Here is a 23,612-nt window from a genome sequence, read left to right on the forward strand (position 1 = left end):
ATTATTACTTACCTCCTTTGTCCTGCCAGAGTGAGCTAGAAAGGATTCTAAAGTTCTAGCCAGCCCCAAACTATAGGCAACAATGGATGGGGAAGGAGGACAAGAAGCTGTGGTGAGACTGAAATAAGTGGCATGAGCATAGGTGGCAAGAGAACAAAGTTTGTGATCAGGCCTGGGCTAGGGATCCAGAGCCAGATAAGTGTTTGAGATTGGGCATATCCATGATCCAAGATCAGAACACCGCCGTGGATCAGAATCAGCCTCTGAATGGCAAGGCTCAGGGCAAGCAACAGATCAAAGACGAGTATAAGAGGTTGACATACAAACACCAGTGGCATGGGTAGATGGGGAATAATGAGCACATGTCCAGGGTCTGGAGTCTCAAACTGAAGGTCTACCATTAGAATCTGACCCCTTATACATCTGGACAACATAGGTCTCTCACTTCCCACCCTCCTTTCTCTCTGTCATTTACAAGATTTCAGACTTAGTTGGAAGTCATGACCCTGCTTTCGCACACTGATACTGAAGGCTTAGGTGCTGAGATGAATGGCTCCCTGCTTTAAGGGAATCAGAAATCAACATAGCTTTCTGAGGTCCACAGAGTTCTGTCTTAGAGGCTGGAGTTGTCAGGGCAAAAAGATTGAGCAAACCTAGGGTCACCACTGGTACCACAAACAAAGAGTTATCTTGGTCTTGTGAATTGGTGGCTTTGGTCCCTTCCGTGACTTCTTAAATCTGTGTCTTGAAGCCATATTGACTTCTGGACTGTGTGGCCCTATAACCATCTGATCACCGAGTGACTGCCTTAACCCGATACTACCTTGATTTTCAGGACTTCATATTCCAGAGGAAGCAAAGAATAGGAAATCCAGAATCAGGATGAAACAAGCAAAATGACTGAGACATCCATTCTATTAGTCAGGAAACTAGCATCACTGTTCTTTGTGGACTGAACTCATCCCCACCCTCACAGCATTGCCTGTCCTGGGTTAAGGCCTTAATAAATATTGGTTGAATATTGAATTATGGGGTCTGCAAGTGATGGAAGTAACTGAATGGGAGAAGGAGTGAGGGCATAACTCCTGACATAGGCACAGAGCCTGAATACAGCTTTCAGGTGTGAGACAGATGGAACTGTATTGCTATATAGGCATGTCCTAGAAATGAACTAAGGCACAAAGAAATTATTGACCTATCCAAGGCTATAGAACCATTCAGGGAAATTAACTGGAAATTAACAGTGTCTTTGTTCCTAGATTTTTGCTGTGCACACTAAACAAATGGGTTATAAAGATTCAAAACAGTGCTTAGGCCAGCAAAAAAAGTTTTTTTAATTAATGTAAAGTTTGAGTAAGTGAAATTTTGAAGATGGTGGAATCTAATTGATAACTTCCTTACTCTTTAACCTGTAAATAATCTCCCTTTTCCAAGTGCTCATTATGTATAGTAGTGATTATGCAGAGAAAAAGCCTGTGATGAAAATGTGGTATAAAATTGTGTTCTTTGTTCAGCAAGTTAAAACAAGCTGGTCTGTAAGCAATTATTATCTTCATCAAAATTCCTAGCTCTAATGTTTTGGCTTCTTTGGCCCAGCACGTATGCCTTCTCAAACAATTGGATGGATTTAAAACACTTAGGAGATGTTTGTGCCTATATCTTAATGTAGCATCAGTTCAACAGGAAAAAGAAAAAAATGTAAGATTTGGCATTGTGGCATGGTTTTAAAAAGAAAAATCAAACCCAAACTAAACTAAACAAAAAGCCCTGAACGCTTAAATCCCTGCATACCGAATGAACATTCTTTATTCAGCTCTTAGTAGCAATATACAAATGTTAATGTGAGTAACCTTTCAATAACTTAGTATTTTAACAGAAACTCCCTAAACATTTATCATTCCATTTGTCAAGAAAATAGTTATTTTATTATACTGTTTATTTGAAATCACTAAACGTGTAAACTTGGTCATTTTAGGACTAGACATGTCCTCCTTGACTCTAACCTGTAGTCTAGAATTTCCCATAGAGTTTTTTTCAATTATAGGTGCCTAGACCCTACCTCTAGAGATTCTGGTTCAGAATATCTAGAGACACCCTGGACCAGAGCATTGCATTTTGAAAAGCTCCTCAGATGATTTTTTTCCCCAGAGGACAAATATTTTATTCTTTACAGAAATATAAAGAAATTAGAAGATGACTATAGTTCTCCTCAGGTGATTTCTGATGTGCACCAGAGGTTGAGGACTGCTTTTGTTCATACTTTACTCAGCACATTGCATCCAGAATTATTTTCCTCAAGTGCACATCATGTCACTTTTCTCCTCAAAAATATTGTCTCTCTACGCCCTTCAGAATAAGATTAAAATTTCTTAATATTGTTCTCATGGTCTTCCTGGATCTGACCCTATATTAGTCAGAGTAGGATTAGTTTACACTGCAGTAACAACCCCTAAAATTTCAGTGACTTAAGATAGCAAAAGCATATTTCTTACTCATACGACACGTCCAGCGTGGGCCAATAGGGAGGCCCTCATTTATTCAGGGACACAGTCTTCTCCATTGTCTCACAGGGCTTTTCAGGGAAGAGAGGCATGGCATCTCTTACCCATTCTTCAGTACTTTGGCCAGGAAGTGACATGTGTTGCTTCTGCTCACAGCCTGTTTGCTAAAACAGCCCCATGGGGCTTCCCTGGTGGCGCAGTGGTTGAGAGTCCGCCTGCCGATTCAGGGGACACGGGTTCGTGCCCCGGTCCGGGAAGATCCCACATGCTGCGAAGTGGCTGGGCCCGTGAGCCATGGCCGCTGAGCCTGCGCGTCTGGAGCCTGTGCTCCGCAACGGGAGAGGCCACAACAGTGAGAGGCCCGCGTACCGCAAAAAAAAAACCAACAGCCCCATGGCCCTGCCTAACTGTAGGGTGACTGGACGATATAAACTTCTGGGGACTGGGAAGAATATTAGTAAGCACTAGTAGTATGTACCACCGACCTTCAATCTACCATTAAAAAAAAAATTGAGGTGGAATTCATACAACATAAAAGTTAATCATTTTAAAATGTGCAATTCAGTGGCATTAATTACATTCACAGTGTTGTGCAACCATTGCTTCTGTCTTGTTCCAAAACATTTTCATCACCCCCAAAGGCGTTCCTTATACCCATTTCTCCCTCACCCTGGCCCCCGGCAACCACTAGTTTTCTTTCTGTCTCTATACATTTGCCTGTTTTGGATAGTTCAGAGAAATCGTACAATATAGTGACCTTTGTGTCCGTCTTCTTTCACTTATATGGTGTTTTGAATGTTCATCCACATTGTAGCATGTATTAGTACCTCATTCCTTTCTGTGGCCAAATAATATTCCATTGTATGAATATACTACATTTTGTTTGTCCATTCATCTGTTGATGGACATTTGGGTTATTTCTACCTTTTGGTTACTGTGAATAGTGCTGCTGTAAACATTCGTGTACAAGTATTGATTTGAACATCTGTTTTTAATCTTTGGGGTATATACCTAGGAGTGGAATTGCTGGGTCATATGGTAATTCTGTGTTTAACTTTCTGAGGAACTGCCAAACTGTTTTCCACTAAATCTACATTTTTAGTCTGTGTTACTGTAGTCAAATGAGGACCGGTCATTGTTCCTAAAGCTACTATTTCACAGCTCAGGCAATTTCTTTGGTTTTGAATTATCTCCCCTTCTTTTCTATTTATTGAAATGGAAATTCTAACAATCATTTAAGGTTCAGTTCCAGCCCTCTCTCCCTCATTTCTCAGTAAGAATCTCTACTACTTCTGCAAATTTCTATATTTCCTCCTCATTGTCTCTTTTATACCACTTATTTTATTCTGACTAGTTGTTTATATATATTTACCTTCCTCACTAGATTATAAACTTGCTTGTACAATTTATTTCTCTTTTATTCCCCGTGATCAAAATCAGTTTATTGCAGATGTTTAATAAACACTTGTTGAGTGAATAAATAACTATATTTATATAATCATTTTTTCTTATTTATTATAGGTTCTTTTTTTGCAAGTAATATGGACTAGAAGATATTACATTCTTGTAATTCTTATTTCGGGGATGCTTGTTGGGCAAAGTTCAGTGAACTTAGTGACAAGGGCAAGTCACTCTTTAATGTAGAGAGATTTCTTAGATATAAGGCTGACTAAGCCAGCCTTTCTGAGCCTGTTCTTGTCTCTAATCCATCTAATGAGCACCTGGCATCTCATCTTATTCTCTGTCAGGTCCAGCCCACCCAGCATCATCAGTCAAGCTATCCTAATACTTTCTTTAAATAAATACTATATAGCCTAGTATTTGGAATAAAACCCCAAACAACATTATAGAACAAGAAAAGAAATGAACTTAGGTCTGACTGAACCTTTTTGTAAGCTGATTATAGAAAAAGAACCTTGCTCTTAGGTACTATATCTTTCATGTACTTTGGAAGGGGAGAGTGAAAGGCACTATTCAGGCAAGGAAAATAGATTCTACTATGAAAAAGGAGATAAGTGAAGTAGTTCAGTTCCATTATCCCTTAATACTTTAACAAACTAATAATTTATTTGTAATTTTATGTTAAAATCCCAGTTAAAACACTTAAGAAAGTAATAATCACTGAAATCCAAAGGAGATTTACTATCTTGACAAAATTAATTTATACCTTAAAGGATAGGTTCTTAAGATCTTTATTAATAACCGCAAACATATGTTAATTATATCTACCAGGAATACTGTTAATTTTCCCCCTTAAATTCTGTGTAGATATAAATAAAATCTTTATTTTATCCTAATAGAAAATTTTCAGGTTGTGAGAGAAAAATATCTACTGTCTTTGTATATGTATATGCCAGAAATTTCTTACAGATTTTCGTTGTCTGTCAGTCAACAGGAGGAACTATTTATTGGAGGGATTGTTTGAGAAAAACATAAAATCAGGAGGTTATTTACAAACAGATGTGGTATTTTTAAACCATGTCTGTATGTTAACCAACATTGCTTGCTGAAGCTATTTTGTAGTCTGGAATCGTGCATAGTAATATTCACAAGCAAACTGAAAGTTGAATTCTGCTAATCCTACCAATACACTGGGGTAGAACTTGAACCCTTAGCCTTGCTGTAGAATGGTGATTTTACCTTTTTTGAGATTATGAACCTCTTTGAAAATCTGTTACAGTATATGGACCTCTCCTCTCAAAAATGTATTATGCACACATAAATAATTTTGCATTCCCTTTGAACATTTCTGAAAAAATATACAAGAAACTCCAGTGATTGCCTGAAGAGAGAGGAACAGGAGGTCAAGAGTGGGAAGGAAGACTTTTTAATATATTCTTCTATACTGTTTTTGAAATTTTTAAACCAGGTATATATCTTACCTGTATATGTATATATATATATATTTTTAATGTGTTTTCTTAAGTCACAATGTTAAAAATTTTTGTACACAATTTTGGGTTCTTTGATTCTTTCCCCCTACAATGAATTCCTCAATTTTAAAATCTTCTTAAACTTTTGTAAACAATGTATAGTAGGAATAAATTTTTAAAGCATTCAGTTTAAGGATTTTTTTTTTTTTCAAAGTTAGGCTGTAAAGGTAACTGTGCTCCAGTATGTTGCTTACTGTGAAGGAAAGAACTAAATTCCGTTTCAATTCATATAATATCTTGCTGATTCCTTTCGGAAAGCCTGTATGAATGTGTGGTGATAGAGGGGCTTTCTTCTAAGGGAAAATTGCCATACATAGAACTGACAAAGATCTTAGAATTAGTTTAGTCTAGTGTTTCTTAAATTTGGAGATGCTAATTCTGTAGATCTGGGACTGGAGCCAGAATCTGTATTTCTGACAAGCTTCTTATGTGATTCTGAAGGGTTAGGAGATGTAGGAATTAGTAATCTAGTACACACTATTACGCTTTACTGACTGCAAAAACTAGTTGCGAGGATTCCTACTACTGACTTAGTTAACATCTGTGTGAATATAAGTAAGCCCCATTCGCCTTTTGAGGGGCTTGGAAAAGAGGAAAGTAAAAAGCCAAAGGGAGTGACAAAGTCATCCCTTCGCACTCTTGATAGCTATTTCTGAGGTGTGCTGGGCCCCTGGAGATTACAGATCAGAGGTTGTTTTATGTCAAAACTGGCCCAAAGTCTTAAAGCTTATGGAAAAACTCCAAGGGTAAATATGGGGTGCTTTAGAAATGAGGCTCTACTTAAATTTAGGGAGAATGGAAAGCAGGATTGGATTAAATAGTACTTGTTGAGGTTATGGATTAGTGATTAGTAATTATTTTCTTTAAAAACTGTTTTAGGATGATTTCAGTCTTTAGTATTTAAGTTTAGCTGTTTCAACAAAACATACTATTTTTATTAAAACAAAAATTTTTGAAAAAAGGAAGTGATATGTGGAAAAGGATGACCTAGAAAACTTAAAGGTCATCTGGGCCGACCATCTTTTCCAGTTGCCTGCCTTAGAGAAACCTGGTTATTTGGATCATGTGGCATAAATAAGCCACCATTGCCCTTTTAAGGACCACATATAATATTATAGGCAGAGCACCTAGGAGGAAATAAGTGCTTCATGAGTACTAGACCTGTACACCTGAAAGACTTCCTTGAAAATCTTAAGCCCTTTGTTCCTCAAAGAAGAAAAAAATGCCAAAGCAAAATCCAGGAACCAGAAAACCCAAACTACTCACCACGCTCAAGTGCAGGGTTTAAAATAGCAAAAGGAAGAAGTAAAGCCCATCTCTGTGACATCAAGTGCTATTTTGGTATATGGCAAAATAGTTGAATTATAAGTCCCTCAAAGTTAAAATATTAAACAGACCCTTAGCTATAAGATGTGTTGCCAGGCATCTGTATGGAATATAACCATGTAATCAGAGTGTATTGTACTTCTCCACACAAAGAGAACCAAAGCTACTGCTTCTAAAGATTAGGAAACTTTCATTAGACTGACAGAAGACAGTACAGAGGAAATGGCTTGGGGGTGGAGGAGATGTATGAGAGAGGATGAAAGGAACAGCATTCATACTATCCAAATTAGAGCCAGGATGTTTATGCTCAAATCTTGTCTTGGCTCTGTGTTGAGAGGACTGAATAATGGGGACATGGGAAAGTGTATCTCTGAGGTCCCTAAATTAGGCACGAAATACACCAAATTCTTCTTATAAACGCTTCTTATTTGCAGCAGTCTCTGCACATTTCTGAATATATATTGTGATTAAAATCCAAACCCAGCTAACGCTAATTATTCCTTCCTCTCTTTTTGTTGCTGGTATCCTTTCTAAAGATGTTATTTCATTCTGTTGTTTACAAGTCACATGCCTCTACCGGATTATAACCTTATGAGGAGTGTTTTTGTTTCTCTTTCATTTATTCAAACAGTATATATTTATTGTGCACCTCTTTCATGCTGCGCACTGTGTTAGGCACATAGGCTACAGTTTTTAGCAAGATAGGCCTAGTCCTTGTCCTCATAGAGCTTATACCTCCCTTAGCACCTTATATATAGTTGGCTTTTTTTGTCAAGTATGTGGACATTAGGTTAATGCAAATCACTAAATTAATACCATTTACAATAGCATTAAAAACATTTCAGATGTCAGTGTCTCTAATAAATCTTTGGCTAGTATTAAGATGAACTAATACTGACATCAGTGGAGTTTAGACTCAAAACTATATTTAGAAAAGCTAAGGGATGTTACTTTTCTTTCTGAAAGAGAATATCTAATTAAGGTTTTTCTTAGGAATTAAAAAAGTTTGATGCATAATTTGCCAAGCATTGGTAAACAAAAAGAACAACTATTTGTATGTCATTATTGCCCTCTTACTTCAGCACATGTAAGAGGCGGCAGCAGCAGTAGCTGCCAGAGATGAAAACAGTTACTATCCTGGGTCTGAAGAGAGAACATCTTGATGCTTTCCAGTGAGTTGGCTTTCTTCACAGGTGTCACGCACAAGAAGAACAAGACTTTAATAGAAGTTTTAATAGTTTTGGAAGTGGGAAACTTAAGAACCTCTGTACAGAGCTTGGGAGCTGCAGGTGGAATTTGCCTGGAGCATTGTTAAATTTTGTGGCTTGTGTTCCCTGAGGATTCTTCTACATGACTTCTCTTGTTGCTTGTGGAGGGTAGAACCACCCTAATTTGAGATCGGAGAAGACTGAAGAAGGCTCAGTCCATCCAGATAGCCCAAGTCTCCTGAAGGGTTCAAGCATGTCAGTGAACTTTTTGAGTTTGGAGTAAAGCTTGTTTTGATTTGCCTAGTTTCAAGTTTTCTCCTGTGTTTTCCAGTAGAGAAATGAAAATCTTGGGTTTTCCTTATGTAAAACCAATTCACTTTACCAAAGACGGACATATTTTTCACACGTAGACAACTATGTAAGGCCTTCTGCTAGAAAGGCCAAACATATGCTCTGGCACCAATTTTATTGAGATAAAGCATTAATACTAGTAATTCATGTTAATATCCTTTTTTGGCAAAGGAACAATAGACTATCAGTTTGGTTCTTGCCACTTTTCCTGTTGGATCAAGAACAAGTTAAATTATCTTCAAGATGTATCAATATCTTAAACTCCCTATTTTTCCCCCCATTATTTTTGATGCTTGCCCTGCAGCTGAGTAAGTACTTCTTTAGGGTATGTGAGAGTTGAATTGGCTTGGGCTTTGGGAACATGTGTTGGCCTTAGAGCCTGTTTATGGTCATTCTTTTTTTAAAAAAACAAATTTTATTTAATTATTTTATTTATTTATTTATTTATTTATTTATTTATGGCAATGCAGGCTTTCTCTAGCTGTGGCAAGTGGGGGTTACTCTTCGTTGTGGTGCGCAGACTTCTCATTGCGGTGGCTTCTCTTGTTGAGGAGCACGGGGTCTAGGGTGCGCAGGCTTCAGTAGTTGTAGCACACGGGCTCCGTAGTTGTGGCTCGCGGGCTCTAGAGCGCAGGCTCAGTAGTTGTGGTGCACGGGCTTAGTTGCTCTGCGGCATGTGGGATCTTCCCGAACCAGGTATGGTCATTCATATACGTTTGCTCCTACAAAATGTAACTAGGTTTGTGAAAGTCAATTTTGTGCATTTCAACATTAAGTTCTATTTATAGTGATTTATGGGATGAGCAATTGGGCTACATGGCTTCCTAACATCCCACCAAGTATGTATGGGTTTCGATTTTAAGTGATTTGCATTATTCTTTTCCAAGTGGATAGTCATACTGAGTTAACAATTTCTTTAAGAATTCCACTAATAAATCACAGATTCTCACTGCTAGTATTACATTGCTTTTTCTTTAATGACACCCTTTTCCAGTTTTTGGTTTTGCAAGCTAATGGAGTATTTAAAACAAATTCTCAGAATGCCCTTAGAACTTTCGGTTCAGACCAGACGCCTTGGAACCCTAGTGCTTTCAGAGTTCTTCCGCTACTCCTGCACTACCAAATGTAGCTTCTTTTAGCGTCTTTTTGGGTTTTGCAGGGCTCCCCCAGCCTAGGGCTGGGAGAGCGGAGAGAGCTCATCGGTTAGTTTGAAGGCAGGCGGGCTGTACAGGCAGCTTTTCCCAGACTCTCCCAGCTCCGGCTTTTCATGCATACCAGCAGAGCCGCTTTTTTCCTCCGGTGATTGAAACCATCTGGACTGCAGGGGGGTCACGTGTGTATGAGAAAATGACATAAAGTTTCAGACCCCCTTGTGCTTTGCTCCAGACCCAGACAATTCTTGGTCGGATGGTCCGAGGTGAGGGCCAGTCCAGTTTGAGGACCAACTCCTCACCCTGCCCCCGAGCCCCGTCTTCCCATCCCCAGCGCCCTCCCTTCCCCCTTTGCGCACTCTCGGCGCGGTTTTCTTGTTCCCTCCTGAGCCTCCGAGCACACCCCCTCCGCCAGGCTCCAGCAGCCCACCCTTTCTGTCTCGGGTGGAGGCACACCTCCTCCACGCCCCCCTCCACTCAAATCTGTGCTCCCTCCCTTCTCTCTCCCTCCAGCCCGGCCGCAGCCCTGGGCGCGGATGCCCGCCCGCCGACCGCCCTCTCTCCCGGAGCGGCTCCTCCTCCGGGCTGCGCGGCTGCAGTCAAGCCCCCATCCGTGCGAGCGCCCAGCCTGGCTGGGGAGCGCAGAGGTAAGTGCGTCCGGGCCGCCGCCCCGGCTTTCCCTGCCCGTCTTCTCGCCGGGAGGTTGCTTGCTTGCCCGCCCCAGTGCCCTTGCTCCAGGCCGGGTGGCGGGCAGGAGGGCCACCGGTTCCGGCTCTGCCTCTGCCGCGCCCTGCCCTGCCGCTGCAGTCCTAGCCCTTTTCCCGCTATTCACCACTCCTCGCCCCGGAGGCGTTCCAGCCCTGGGGGTGTTTGCGTTCGGGGGCCTCTGAAGGCGCAGACGAGCTGGGCTGTTGGGGGCTGCCCTCCGGACGCTCGTGGCTAGCCGTACTTCCCGGCTCCGCTGGGGCGCGCAGTTAGGGGTGGGGAACATGGAGCCGAGGGTCTGGGGAAGTGCAGAGCTGTGGTGTGCGACGAGGAGCCCGAAGTCCGAGCGGTCCTGGGAGTGGGCTCTGTGCGAGCCCCTGGACGCGCCCGGGCTGCTCTGCAGCTCTTACCTGGAGCTGTGGTAGTTTGTGTGCAGGCTCCTTCAAGAATACACACACACAACTCAAACAAAGGAAAATGAACTTCGCACTCTATTACTTTGATTACCTTTCCTTTCTCGCCCTTGTTCTGAAGTGCACTAAATATTAAAAGAGTATTTTTAAGTGACCCAAGACTAATGGACCACACTTCAGCCAACGTTTATGCCACCTTATTAAAGAATTCAGTAGTTTGTAGAGTTCAAGAGACTGAACGTTTTCAAGTGTTTCTGAAGAGAGATTATTGCATTTTCCTGTGGTCTTTATGAGAATGTGGTTTATAATTACTTGAACCTGAGTAAGACTACTTAACTAAGTGAGAGAACTGGCCTTAATGCTGCCTTAGTCCAGCTCTTGCTTTTATCCCCATGCAGGTGTTTCTGCTGTTTGGACCACAGGGTCTTGGGAATGGTGAAGGGGTCATTATCCCATCTCCAGGGCTGTTTTGAGCTATCCCTTATGTGCACATACGTCAATTGGCCATCTTAGGACAGGCCACAATGTTAAAACCGAAGTGACTGTATTACTGTTTGTTTTTTCTTTTCTCCAAGTAATATTTTCAGAAAGTGAATCCCTTCACTGATGAGATTTTTCAGAAATAGGGGTTTCTAACGGATCAGAAATAGTCTAGGTTCCAGAAAGCTAATCAAAGGTAGAGACCAGATTGCTCTTAATCTGTCTCCCATGCTGAATTAAGGGCAGCACAAAGCAAGGGCTCAGAAAGAACCTGTTGAATGCATGGAGTGAATTAAAGCTTCTTGGACTCTGCCAGCTTGGCTGAGAGTCCCCCTGTGACTTCATAGATTAAGGCTTCATTTTCATTTACCCAATAAATATTACCCTTGGAAAAACTCCCCAAGATATAGGTGAGATTTGGTCAAGTGTATGTGGGAAGTGGTATTATCCCCTAATTGGGCCAGAAGGGCAACCATTATTGGTAGACAACCTCAAGGCAACTGAATCTTCAAAGTATTTTTTTTTTTTTTTTTTTTTTTTTTGCGTTACATGGGCCTCTCACTGTTGTGGCCTCTCCCGTTGCGGAGCACAGGCTCCGGACGCACAGGCTCAACAGCCATGGCTCACGGGCCCAGCTGCTCCGCAGCATGTGGGATCTTCCCAGACCGGGGCACGAACCCGTGTCCCCTGCATCGGCAGGCGGACTCTCAACCACTGCGCCACCAGGGAAGCCCCAAAGTATTTTTCATTGAACACTTAAATTGTTATTGGCTTGACAATTGATAAAAACTTTGCTCTTGGGTTGGTGGACTCATCGGGGAAAGAGGAGTGACACATAAGAGAACAATAAAAATTTTAGATCCATTGGCTTAGACCATAAGAATTATAGAAGCTCAGAGGAGAAAATGATTATAAGCCAGGGTAGTTTCATAGAAGAGAAAAGATTTCAATTAGGCGTTGAAACAAAGCATGGTTCTGAAATTAGTGGAAAGTTGATGGGGAGAATTTTCAAGAGAAGAGAGAGTAGACCTTTTGGATTGGAGCTAGGGAAAGAAGTGATGCTTACTGAGCATCTACTCTGTGCCATATGCCATGTTCTGTCTTCCATCTTCTAGTGCTATGAAGTAGGTATTGCTGTTCTTGTTTTAAAGAGAGGTGATCAGAAAGATAAGTAACCTGTTCAAGATCACACAAATAGTAAGAGGTAGAGCTGGAATTCCAGCTCCCTGAGGTCTGATTCTAAAGCTTGTGCTTCCCCAGCTGCCTTCCACAATGGCAATGGCAGGTTCAGTTGAAGCAGACTGGTCAGCTTGAATTCTGGCTCAGGAGCTGGAACTTTATCCTGTAACATTGTCTAGCTTTTTTTTTTTTTTTTTTAAATAAATTTATTTATTTATTTTTGGCTGTGTTGGGTCTTCGTTTCTTTTATAAGTGATTGTCTATCATCTATTTATCACTCTCTGTTTTTTTGTTTTTTTTTTTTAGATGTTGGGAGTAGGATTTTATTAATTAATTTATTTATTTTTGGCTGTGCCAGGTCTTCGTTTCTGTGCGAGGGCTTTCTCTAGTTGTGGCAAGCTGGGGCCACTCTTCATCGCGGTGCGCGGGCCTCTCACTGTCACGGCCTCTCTTGTTGCGGAGCACAGGCTCCAGACGCGCGGGCTCAGTAGTTGTGGCTCACAGGCCCAGTTGCTCCGCGGCATGTGGGATCTTCCCAGACCAGGGCTCGAACCTGTGTCCCCTGCATTAGCAGGCAGATTCTCAACCACTGCGCCACCAGGGAATCCCTGTCTAGCTTTTAAAGAGTTTTGAGAGAAGAAGTGATAGGCAGTGTTTTTAGATTAATGTGACATCTGTGTACAGGAATGTGACATGCTCATCTTAGGTAAAGTGCAAGATGTAGTTCTTAATTAGCAGGTTAAAGAAAGTAGTGTAGTCAGGATATCTGGGTGTGTAAATTCCTGCCCCATTTCCCATATCCTTCGATGGCTTTGTTCACTAGGTAAGAATGGGTTGCACAGACCACAGGGTTGCCAGGGATCAGAGAAGAGCTGGGTCTGAGCAGGTGAGCGTTGACATGGAATGTGTATGCGGAGCAGCATGACTGCCAGTTTGTCATTTATGTTCCCCATGTGTTTCTCCATGCTTTGGTTAAAAACTTTTTTCTTTCCTGACTACCCTGGGTTGTAGATCAATGTTGTAATTTGTTTAAGAGCCTTTCCTAAGTGGCAAAGTTGAGCTCCCAAACTAGGGCCTCTGCCCTAAAGATGTTGTTTACGTTGAGATGCCCTTTTCCCCCAACATTCCGTTGCTTCTTGTAAATGCTGAATTTTAAAACTTGGCACTAGCAAAGTAAAAATGAATTGAGATTACCTTTCTTATTAATAAGACCAATTAAGAGAAAACGTACATTTATTTCACTTTTTGTTATGGAGGAGCAATAGGATGCCTTGGGGTAGTTACTGTGGGGGAATTTAGAAGGGATAGGAAAGCCAGGATTTAGAGATGTGCAAAGCTCTTTCTACCTGGCCACATTTCTTACCAGTTAATTGTGTTGTTCATGTGTACAGCTAGGGAGCTTACAGGGCCATTGACTATCCAAGTTTATAGGCAGGCCCTCTGATTCTCTGCAGATAATGGGCTCAGGAAGGGCAGCAGTGGGTGGAGCCATTTTGTTGGAATTGTCTCCCACTTTGAATGAATACAATCTATTTTTATTTTTATTTATTTATTTATTTATTTATTTATTTGCAGTACGCAGGCCTCTCACCGTTGCGGCTTCCCCCGCTGCGGAGCACAGGCTCCGTATGTGCAGGCTCAGCGGCCATGGCTCACGGGCCCAGCCGCTCCGCGGCATGTGGGATCCTCCCAGACCGGGGCACGAACCCGTGTCCCCTGCATCGGCAGGCGGACTCCCAACCACTGTGCTGCCAGGGAAGCGCCCAATGAATACAATCTAGATTTCTTGCTCTTCCTTGTGCAACCTCTAGGCCTTTTCCTCCTCTGAATGTGTCGGTGCTCTGAAGACTTGGTTCTTAGGCCAAGGAACATCATGTAACAGGAGGCTGCACAAAAAAGGGCAGCTGACAGAAAAATCAAGTTTGTCAACTAAAGAAGTTTCAACTGTTAGAGTCAACCATGTTTTTTGGTAAAATAAAAAAATGCCAAACCAAAATTTGATCTCAGTTCTCCAAATCCATTTTTACCTTTAGGAGCCTCTAACTGGAGAGCTTGCCCTTTTGAATGAGGCTTTGGTGTGTGAAATTCTCACCAGCACCTCTAAATGTGTCAGGACATGACTCAGTTTGGGTTTTGGACCTCTGAGGAATGTGACCTCTTGGTGTAGGGGATTTAGAGTCCAAAGATATGGGTTAAGGTTCCAGCTTTGCCATTTATTTAGAAGTGTCTGGAATTCGATGTTGGAGGGATTTCTTAGCTCAGTTTATCTGTTTCTTCTAGATCAGGGTAGTCTCCCAGGATGAACTGTAGTTCATGCCCTGATAAGTCCCTTGGTTCCTTCTCCCGTTTTGTATCTTGTATCACCTGAAAGCCATTTTGTTTTATCTGTAGCCTGTGGTTACAGATGAGAAAGGAAAACCATCTAGGATTCTCTCCAGAGAATGGCAGCTCTCATTGTTAGTTTACTGGTGATCTTTTGGTGTGGATTTCTGTGAGAATGCTCTTGAGGTTAGTTTTGAGAGTTGGGGTCTCAGAAAGAGACTTTGGCAGTGCTCTTGTTTAAATGTCAGAGATGTTTGGTTGCATTTTTGGCTCAATGCTTACACAGTTGTTAATGTTTTTATATTTCGTAAGCATCTGTCATTTTTATAATTTATTAAAGGAGTGATTTAGATTTTCTAAGATAGCTAAAAGCTTAGAAAAATAGGACTAGAATATCCTTTTGATACTCAGATGTAATCTCATAGTATAGTAGAACCACTTGACTATTTTAACCCACTCCACCTCCAAAAATATCCTTAACTCTCCACCTCCAAATATCCTTAAATTTTTCTCAAGAGATTTGCTCTCTCTCAAGAGACTTCACAACCTCTCCAGGAAATGTTTTCTGAGCTTTCCAGACTGATGATCACAGATTATCTCCTTGTTGTTAGCCTGAGTTTTCTTTTAGTGTTTCTTACTTTTACTGTTTTCCCATCCCTCTTCAATGCATAGTTGTTCACAGAGTGGACAAATTGTCTTCTCTGGACCCTAATGTCAGCTACCAAAAGTGCAGATTGTTCCTTCTGTACCCATCCTTCCCTTCTCTTTCTCTGGCTAAACAAGCTGAGCTTTCTCTGTTTAAGTCTTGCTTTTTAGACCTATGATTATACTTGTTGTTTTGTGTGTTGTTTTATGCAGGAAGTCAATATCAGATATGTTGGCAGTTGGAGCTTTCAGATTGAAGGGAGCCTTTTGGAAATAAAATGTGCTTTTTTTCTCCCCTATCAGCATGAGTAATTGTGGAACATATGTAAACTCTGGAGATGATCTTTTTAAAAAATATTATCACCAAAAGAATTTTGCCCAAGTCCTTTAAGGACTTAAAAAGACTCCAGCCTTTGCAAGATTGCACTAAAAGTAACAGACTAACCCAATTAAGGCCTTTCTAGAAGTGTGGGAATCATTTGTTCAAACCGGAATTTAGGACCCCCAAGCAAATATGATAGAAATAATCTGCTTAACCCTTTATTAATAACATAAGAAAGAAAACCCTTTTTAATGGACCTCTTGTGATCAAGGGCCATAGTGATTAGAACATGCTGAGTGTCCTGATTGTCAGTGTTCTGGAAACTGCTTTGAGTGGACAAGTGTCAATGTTGGTGGCTTTTTGTCTTTCTTTGACATGAAGTTGGGATCTTGGTGTTAATTTAGCTAAGGACAAGTTTGAATATAGATATTTGTAGATTTTTTTTCCCCTTCTCCCTACTCTTCCCTTTCTCGAAGGCTAAAGTGGAGTAGATATAGCCTCTAGTGAAGGAGTCAGTGTCTTGGGACATTTTGTCAGACACTGGTCTTCAAGGAAGCACTCTGTATTGCTACCATTTGTACACTCTGGTGTTCACCTAATGTTATTGAATATCTGCTATGGACAAAGCACTGGCTAGTGCTTTCAAGCATCTGTTTGTTCTCTTATTGCTTTTCTTCAGTGAACATGCTTAATATTAGGTGTTTGATGAATTGATTAGTGGGTAGAGTTGAGAAGTTAGATGGGAAGTAATTTTTGGATACCCCCGATTGGATTACTGCTATGGGGAAGTGGCTGTTTGTACATCAGTCTGGCTTCTGCTCTAGATGCTGAGATGACCCCTGATAAAGAGGCTCAGCATGTGGGCATGTATTTTCTAGTGAGTGAACGGGGCGCCGTCAGTTATTTTTGCTATTAGTCATGTTAGGTTACATATACTGGTGCCGGGAACTCCACTTAGTGTAATATCTCCTGCATTAGAAAGTGCCCAATGGGTTAGTAGTAAGGATTGCCTAGAGAAGTTTTTCCTAAAAGTCTGGCCTTGCCACTTGAGCCAGGGCTGGATTCTAGGTGCTTAGACCTGAAGGGCTTCTACACAAACCAGAGTGATCCTAACACTGGGATCCAAAGGGAATGGAAGTTCTCCTGAAATTTTGTACTGCTATGGGAGGGGAATCAAAGCTTTTGCTTCTCAGTGGACATTAGAATCTATACACAGAGACCTAGGGATGAAGAAAACCAGCTTACAAATGAATATTTAGTGCTGTATAGGGTTAGGAAGAGCATGGAAAAATGGGATTTAAGGTCAGAGTGTTCATTTGAGTCCTTAATGTACAATTAATCAGAGATAAGAGCAGTGAGGGTTTTGTTTTGCTGTTTTTTTCCCTCCACATCTGTGTTTTGACAGGTCACTGTCTTGAATTAGAATAGAATTTAGTACCAACGTGTTTATACGGAAAGTGATAGCAGAGTCATGGGAGATGGGCAGAGGACACTTTGTATCTTATTTCAGATGGACCATTTTTAAAACCCCCATAAGTAGCTCAGTGGTCCAAATTAGTTAGAAATAGCTTTGCTGAAAGGTATTGGTAAAATAACATTTAGCAGCCTTTTGTCTGTTCCAGGTTTAGATATGAGTGAGAAAGCCAATTTGGGAGCAGTTCATGTGCTCAGCTCTGCCCACATTCAAATCGCCGACATAGTTCCCATATCCTTGTCACTGTTACTGGTCCCTGGGGGCCCAGGGGCAGATCTCAGGATCTGAGGCACAGATGTGGTTGAAGCCACATCAAGAGTTGGTCCTGGTGGGTCAGCATTATTTTCTGTGGTTATCACCAGCACTGGGGGCATGGGGAGGAAGGTGGGTGGGACACTGAAGAAAAACAGAAGGGCATATAGTTCTGTGGAAATTGAGTAAAGAAATAAACTCTTAGAACTTCTTTTTCCCCCTCATTGACTTTTACCTTTGTTCTGTTGGAAACTCATATCACTTGAGGTCATTTTATAAATACTCAGAGTTGGGCTTCCCTGGTGGCGCAGTGGTTGAGAGTCCGCCTGCCGATGCAGGGGACACGGGTTCGTGCCCCGGTCCGGGAAGATCCCACATGCCGCGGAGCGGCTGAGCCCGTGAGCCATGGCTGCTGAGCCTGCGTGTCCGAAGCCTGTGCTCCGCAACGGGAGAGGCCACAACAGTGAGAGGCCCACGTACCGCAAAAAAAAAAAAAAAAAAAAAAGTTGCTGTGGATAAATACTCAGAGTCACTAGCCAAAGGCATTGTGACACCTGTGCATTGGTGGAAGGAGCCCTCCTAGATGATTCTCTGGATGTGTATTTGGCTTATGCCCATTTTCTTCCCTCTTTTCATCTAAGTTTTGATACTGTTGTTTTTTTTTAAGGAATAATTTGGCTTCAGTGTCCAGAATTCTTTAGGGCTATAGGGACTGGGGGCCAGGGGCCTGAGTGTGACATGTTGCGAGATAGGAGAGACTTTTACACCTAGACAAATCTTTAGGAAAGAAGAGACAGAAAAGTTTATACACAAAGCATAAGGATTGGAAATCAGAAGGGAAAATGGCGTGGCAGGTGCTTTGGCCATTGTGACTATCTCTAGCAAGATGGGCCTGATGGTTGGATGATGGTGTGGTACTAAGGGTATCTTATAATCCACATCATTCCTTGAAGAAGACGAAGAACTTTTTTTCCTTAATAGAAAAATATAATAATATATTGACTTTAAAATTTTTAACTTACTTGATGTGTCCACAAGTGAGTTTCAAACACCCTAGTATGTGTTTGACTCTGTGCCAAGCATGGTAGTGGGTGTACAAGTATGTGAAAAAACCAAAAAAACCAACCCTGAACTTTGAACATATAATTGTTGCCTAAAGAACTGTATAAAGTATTAAGTTATCAAGCTTTAAATTGTGAGTTGCGTACCGGGGGTTTGGGTCCCCAGACAAGGCTTAGGACATTGCAGGTTTATGGAAAAGCCTTGGGTTGAATGGAGGCCTTTGGAGATGTTGGAGTGCCCCAGGGCTCAGGCTGCAGCCCCCTTTTCTTCTCTATCTGCACTTTTCTTAGGTGATCCCATGGCTTTAAAGTACTAACGTTCATGGAATGTTTACTTTGTGCCAGACTCTGTTCTAGGGGCTTTACATGCATTAGTTTAATCTTCAGACAACTTGGTGATGTAGGTACTGTTATCCTCACTTAAAGATGTGGAAACTGAGGTCAGAGAAGTGAACTTTTTTGAGATCACACAGTTCATAAACTGGAGAGTCAAGATGTGAACTTAGTTGGAGACTGGATGCCAATCCCTTAAGTCCCTTCTGGCCTGCAGAGTTTCTGCTGAAAAATCAGCTGATACCCTTATGGGGATTCCCTTGTATGTTACTTGTCACTTTTCCCTTCTTGCTTTTAATATTTTTTTCTTTGTCTTTAATTTTTGTCAGTTTGATTAATATGTGTGTCGGTGTGTTCCTCCTTGGTTTATCTTGTATGGGACTCTGCACTTCCTGGACTTAAGTTGAATGTTTTCTTTCTCATGTTAGAGAAGTTTTCAGCTATAATCTCTTCAAATATTTTCTCAGGCCCTTTCTCTCTCTCTGTTCCTTCTGGGACACCTATGATGCAAATGTTGGTGCATTTAATGTTGTCCCAGAGGTCTCTGAGACCTCACGCAGAGGCTCAGGACTCTCACTCTTATGGGAGGACCTCTGCGATATAATTATTTTCCAGTTTGTGGGTTGTCCATCTGGTGGGTTTGGGATTTGATTATGTTCCGAAAGTGCCCTTCCTACCATCTCATTGTGGCAACTTTATTGTCTTTGAATGTAAAAAATCTTTTTTGGTAGCTTCCAGTCTTTTTTGTCAATGGTTGTTCAGCAGTTACTTGTGGTTTTGGTGTTTTTGTGAGAGAAGATGAGCTCAAGTCTGTCTCCTCCACCCTCTTTTCCGGAATTGAGTGGCTGTTAAATTTGGATGCTTGCTGCCTCTTTCCTCAGCGTGTGCTGGCCATCATCCCACTGATACGGATGTGCAGGCACAGCGGCCCTCGCGCGCTCCCGGGACTGGGGAGTACTCAGCGTTGTTGCAAAGATTAAGTAAGACGACGTGAAACTATCTTGCCCATTTTCCAGCAAACATGTCTTTGTTTCTGCCCTTTTTTCCTTAGCAGTTCACTGTGCAAAAGCTTTGCCCAACCATGCCTTTTGAATAGGATTTCCTTTCTGAGGTAGCGTGATGAAGTCCCGTGCTATCCTGCTCAGGGCTGGAATCCAGCACGTGTCCAGCATTTCCCCCCTGAGTCACTCAGTAGCCATCTTGCTTCAGTCTGTCCTGTTTTAATGAGGCACCAAGAAAAATCTCCATCCCAACCCTTGGTGGAGCCACGGAGGGGCTCCTTAGTGGACGTGGTGAGGCCAGTGTACAGGTCTCAGCACAGAGCATTGAGAGGGCAGAGGAAAGCAGGAACTCATGTCACCAGATTAAAATGTAATCTACTTGGCTACAAGCTACTCCACCAAGTTGCAGGTTTCCTGTGAAAATGGTCTGCATGATGGGGGGCTGCCGTCCTTCATCCCTGCTCTCCCCCTTCCCACCACTCTCCTTTGTCTTCCTCCATTTGCTTCCTGTCCTTTGTTAACTAATTATAGAAGTCCCCTCGCCTTGGAATTAGCATCTGTGTTGCCACTTCCTAGTAACATTAGTAGGAAACACATTCTTTTTCATTTGAGAAGGTAATAGAGTCCAGGGAAAACTCATGCGGGCAGAATGTCTCATTTATTCAGCTGCAGTGTGGTTTGGACGCTGAGCAGATGTCTGTGGGGACCAGGTATCCATTTGAGATAAATTAACCAGGCTGGTTTGTAAAAAGCATTTCCTCAGCATATACATTTGTCCGTTCCTGAGCAATAACCTCTAAAGGGTGAATTTGGATATGATAGTCTCCTGTTTAAGCCCTTCATGATTATTTTTTTTAAAAATAATGATGAGACATTGATGCTATGGTTATTTGTTGTTTTTTTTTTCCTTTGAGTTCTTTTAACGAAACATACTGAAGTATTTGGAGATGAAATTATATGATACCGGGGATTTGTTTCAAAATTATATGGAAGGGGGTGGGGTGGACGGCAGTAGAGATGAAACAAGGCTGGCCGAGTTGATAATTGTTGAGGGAAGTGGGGGCTACAGGGGTTCCATTGCACTCTTCTGTTTACTTTTACATATATGTTTGTAATTTTCCATAATGAAAATAAAAAAAAACAAAAAAACCCCCACACCCTTCCACAGGTTTTCCATTGTCTCAAGCTAGTGTCCAGCCCTCTTAACATGGCCTTCACACCCCTTCACCTGTCTGGCACCTACTAACCCTTCCAGGTTCATCTCCTTAGGTGTTCTGGTCCTGTGAAATGATTTCCAGTGGCCCCAACATGTACACCCCCCCTGACCTTTGTACTTGCTGCCTTCTCTTCCTGCAATGCTTTTTCCCTCCCTTTCCATCCGCCCATCCTCTCCCCAGTTTTCCTGCCTCATATGGACCCTCAGGCTCCAGACAGCTCACATGCTTTCAGCCTTCCCTGACTGCCCTCCACCTGAGTGTGGGTTCGGTGCCCCCCAGGGGTGCCTCTGTCACTGTTCCCCTCATCTTAGCCTTCCTTACCCTAATTCTAACCACTGCTTCCTTCCCGTCGTCTCCGTTGTATTAAACATGGTTTCGAGGAAAGGGATTATGCCTTGTTCACACTTCTGTCCCTGGCACCAAGCACAGTGCCTGGCATAGAGCAGGCAACCCATAAATTAGGGAATAAAAAGGCCCACCCAGGACTTACCAAGGCTCGGTCTCAGGTCTCCCAGTGGTGCCTGGTGCTGATGCAGCATCTCTCTGCCTTTTTGTTTCTTCACGTCCCTATTCACCTCGCCTCTGTTCTGTTTCATTGAGATTTTCAGTGACTTCCTGTGAGGTCACAGCAGCACAAGCGTAAGTTTGGGCCCTATTTCCCCAAATTTCTGCTGTACATTGTGGAGAAAGTCCAGTCAAACTTGGAGCTCTGATACTCTCTTGAAAATGACTAGACTTGAAATGGTGTCCAGTGATACTAGGCAAATTTTTAAGTTTGTTCTTTATTGATGGTCTGTGTTGCCCCTCTGTTTTTTTTTTTTTTACATCTTTATTGGAGTATAATTGCTTTACAATGGTGTGTTAGTTTCTGCTTTATAACAAAGTGACTCAGCTATACATATACATATATCCCCATATCTCCTCCCTCTTGCGTCTCCCTCCCTCCCACCCTCCCTATCCCATCCCTCTTTTTTTTTTTTTTTTTTTTTTGCGGTACGCGGGCCTCTTACTGTTGTGGCCTCGCCCGTTGCGGAGCACAGGCTCCGGACGCGCAGGCTCAGCGGCCATGGCTCACGGGCTCAGTCGCTCCGCGGCATGTGGGATCTTCCCGGACCGGGGCACGAACCCGTGTCCCCTGCATCGGCAGGCGGACTCTCAACCACTGTGCCACCAGGGAAGCCCCCCATCCCTCTTTGATTAAAGTCTCTCTAGGACACAACTCCAGGGGCATGTGATCTGTGCCATCCATTTGATGGTGACATATGAACCAGGAGCATGGTGCAGGAATGTTCATTACAACAGTTTGAAATAGGAAAAGAAGAAATCATGTGAAGTGAAAATGCATGAACTTAGAGCTAGACATACAAGTTGGTTGTTTCACACCAAAAACCAGCAAGTCAAAGAATATATACAGTATGATACTATTTATATAAAGTTCAAAGGCATACAAAACTAAACAACATACTGTTTAGGAATTCATAATTATAATAATATATAATATGCATATACAGATATATGCAGGGAACTGATAAATGCAGAGATCAGGATGGAGGCGTTCTCTGGGCAGGAGGGAGAGACGTGATTACGAGGAGGCATGGGGAGCTCTGACAGTACAGATAGCGCTTTGTGTCTTGGGCTGCATGGTGGGTGCATGGTTTTTCATTTCATTATACTTAATACTTTATATATAAGCTAAATATATTCTTTGGATATGATTAATTTCCTAATAAAAATAACATGTAAAATAAATCCACCAGCAATTTTTGAGTGAGACTATGTTCTCAGCACTTTGAAGAAGGAAGAGTTTTTTGGTTTTTAGTTTTTATTCATGTTGCTTTTCTTCCGCAGTTCATGGGGGTAATTTTTTTTTTTTTTTTGCGGTACGCGGGCCTCTCACTGTTGCAGCCTCTCCCGTTGCGGAGCACAGGCTCCGGACACGCAGGCTCAGCGGCCATGGCCCACGGGCCCAGCTGCTCTGCAGCATGTGGGATCTTCCCGGACCGGGGCACGAACCAGTGTCCCCTGCATCGGCAGGCAGACTCTCAACCACTGCGCCACCCGGGAAGCCCCATGGGGGTAATTTTAATCAAATCATTCCTTACTTCTGCTTTACCTAAAAGGCTGATGGTAGAAATACAAATTGTAGCAGCTCCCCGTTGGCGATCATCACAAAGTAGATTAAGTAGATCACCTCTCTCTCCCCCGACCTTGTCCCCTCGTTGTTCATCTCAGATGTTGCCGTGGTGGACATGAGCAATGTCTCCAGACAGCCTTCCCTCTTCTACCATCTTGGAGTCCGTGAAAGCTTTGACATGGCCAATAATGTGATCCTGTACCACGACACCTATGCTGACACTGCTCTTTCATTGAAGGTAAAGAGTATTGTCCACCTTCTCCTGAATACTTTGTTTTGGGAAAGCAGTATTGTGTGTTCAGTTGAAATGTACATGTAGCAGAGGAGGTTGGAGAAAAACAAGAAAGATTTGCTTGTGCAGTTCCTTCCTTCCCACCCCAGGTTCTGGCTCACACAGGTGACTTCCTGGCTTCTGTGTGAGCGTATGTGCTAGAGATGTGCGTTTGCAGGCAACTTGAATATTTCTAAGCTCACTGGGGAGATGAAGGCAAAAACTTCTGTTAGTTTCTGTTGAAGCAAACACAGCACTTTGAATCCTCTATTGGGCAATTTGATCCAAACCTGCACATTAAAAAAAAAAATCTTGGGCTTCCCTGGTGGCGCA

At 42.3% G+C, this 23,612-nt stretch overlaps 1 protein-coding gene across 1 annotated transcript in view; it reads left to right on the top strand.

Moving 5' to 3' along the window:
* Nucleotides 1-22,468: 22,468 nt before the first annotated feature.
* Nucleotides 22,469-23,612, top strand: part of LOC308620114 (mitogen-activated protein kinase kinase kinase 15-like) — a gene marked incomplete at its 5' end in the record, with an annotated part of 118,246 nt that continues 117,102 nt past the window's right edge. The window contains 2 exon segments of the mRNA XM_081239434.1: nucleotides 22,469-22,517; nucleotides 23,107-23,246. Coding sequence (XP_081095560.1) covers nucleotides 22,469-22,517; nucleotides 23,107-23,246 — 189 coding nt within the window.

This window comes from Mesoplodon bidens (assembly GCF_964165515.1).
Source record: "Mesoplodon bidens genome assembly, chromosome: 7".
Taxonomy (NCBI): Eukaryota; Metazoa; Chordata; class Mammalia; order Artiodactyla; family Ziphiidae; genus Mesoplodon; species Mesoplodon bidens.